Raw genomic sequence first — 2,037 nt, 5'->3', positions numbered from 1 at the left:
TGCAGCACGCTGCCCACGTGTGTGTGACCATCCCCTGGCCCACCCTGCGCCCCTCTAGCTCCAGCTCTGTCCCCTCCCGGTGCCCCTCTGGGTCCCCCTGCTCCTCGTTGGCAGCACCCCTCCCAGGACCCCATGCCCTTGTGCTCACTCCCCAGCCTCTAGCTGGGCGGTCTCATCCTCATTCCGGCTTCAGGGACCACACAGAGGCTGATGGCCCCAAATGGCCCTAATGCTGACCCCTCGGCTCTCCTGAAAGACCACACTTGTCCACCAGAACTACCACTTGAGCATCACGTGGGCGCCTCCCAACCCACGTCTCCTTCCTCAGAGAAAGGCAGCACCACCAGCACCCAGGGCCAGGCCATGCACCACCCCCTCCGCAGCGCAGGCCATCGGCACTTCTCCTGGAATGCCCCAGGGCACTCAGAGCTCCTTCAAGACGCCTCTGCTCCTGCTGCCGGAGCCATCTTCCCGAAACAAGACCCCCCGGACCGTAGCCTGCCAGGCTCCTCTGTCCATGAGATTCCCAGGCAAGAATACTGGAGTGGGTAGCCATGTCCTCCTCCAGGGCATCTTCCCGACCCAGGGATCAAACCCAGGTCTCCTGCATTGCAGGTGGACTTTTTACCATCTGAGCCAGCAGGGAAGCCCTTGAAACTAAGCAGTCATTCAAAAGAATGAGGCCAACCTGTAACGCCTGACGTCAGAACACGTACACACTGCTGCCAGCTGACACCGTACAAAACGCTGCACAACGGCAGGGAACAGAGGCCACCCCTGCCTGGGGTGCACACATGCCCTGGAAAGCTGGAAGGACACGTGACTATGAACCATTCTGCCGGTGGGGTTTGGGAAGGGTTAGTTCCCATTTAAAATTTCCTGTATCTTTGAATCTTTTTAAGTAAGCATACATTATCTTCACAGTTTTTAAACTCCAATAAAGAGATATTTTACAGGCTTCCTACCCAAGGTGTGGTCCTCCGTTCATGAGGTCAAAGACCTGGGCAGGGTTCAGCAGCTGCTTGAATCTTCGCAGGAACTTCACCCCCTGGTTGTCCCCACTCTTTGAATTGACGAAGACCAACAACGGACTCGTGCAGGATGGAGGACACGTGGCCTTCCAGAAGCCTGCGTGTGAGGAGGGAAAAGGACAAAAGCAGATCTGAGGGCCACAGAAGACACCAAGGCGCTCTCAATCGCGTGCCAAGCAGACACCCCCGTGGGACATAGAACCTGCATGTACACGCCCAGGAAACCAGCAAGAGATTAATCCACAGGTTTCCACATCATCCTCCTGCGTACAGGGGAGCCGGCCTCACCTCTACAGGACTCGAAATGCCAGACGTGGCTCTCAACGTGGCAGCCGACTTCCTGAGACACGCGCCCCACGCCCACTAGCACCTGTTACTACGCACCCTCACGGACCACCCGGTGGGGGGCTGGGAGAGCATGGGACAGGTGTCACCTACTAGATGGAGACCAGCTGACGGGCGGCCCACACCAAGACAGAGGAGGGCCTCACGCTCGGTGCCTACTCAGTAGCCAATGGACCCGCCACGTCTGGGTAAGGAATCTGGGCCGCGAGTCCAAGGTGCCCAGCAGCCTGCCATCAGGACCCTGTTCACCAGCACCTCCCCCTACAGCGGCTGGGTCTGACCTCTGTCCGACCACATTTCAACATCACCAACATAACCAGTTCCAGAGCCGGGAGGAGAGGGCCCGGAGAAGGCAATCCGAGGAAACGGCTGAGACAGGAGAGCACAGTACCCACCATCGGAATCGATGCTGTTGAGCGCGGTGGGCGGGATGACCGACACTTTGCACAGGCCCAGTGGGCACTTGGTCACCAGGGAGTCTTTACACGCCGTGTGAACCTGCAACGGGCACCTGCTCGTCACAGGGGGCGCCGGCCCCCTCCCGCCCCCAGGACCCTCCTGGCCCCGCTGCGGCGGGTGCTCTCACCATGGCCTTGCACCAGAGGCAGCGCCAGTCCTGAAGGCGCAGCACACTGCCGCACGTCTTGTCACACACCGTGCA

General features: G+C 59.6%; 1 protein-coding gene across 1 annotated transcript in view; it reads right to left on the bottom strand.

Moving 5' to 3' along the window:
- DGKD (diacylglycerol kinase, delta 130kDa) overlaps positions 1–2,037 on the bottom strand; it is an 80,762-nt gene that overhangs the window by 27,468 nt on the left and 51,257 nt on the right. Inside the window, exons 8-10 of the mRNA XM_010841256.1 lie at positions 1,963–2,037; positions 1,772–1,874; positions 966–1,128 (exon numbers count right to left, since the gene is read on the bottom strand). The exon at positions 1,963–2,037 is cut by the window's right edge and continues 22 nt beyond it. Of these exons, the coding sequence (XP_010839558.1) occupies positions 966–1,128; positions 1,772–1,874; positions 1,963–2,037 (341 nt within the window). The remainder of the gene's footprint in view (positions 1–965; positions 1,129–1,771; positions 1,875–1,962) is intronic.

The sequence above is a fragment of the Bison bison genome, unplaced genomic scaffold (assembly GCF_000754665.1).
Source record: "Bison bison bison isolate TAMUID 2011002044 unplaced genomic scaffold, Bison_UMD1.0 scf7180017864158, whole genome shotgun sequence".
Lineage (NCBI taxonomy): Eukaryota > Metazoa > Chordata > Mammalia > Artiodactyla > Bovidae > Bison > Bison bison.
This window is presented reverse-complemented; position numbering and strand designations above follow the sequence as displayed.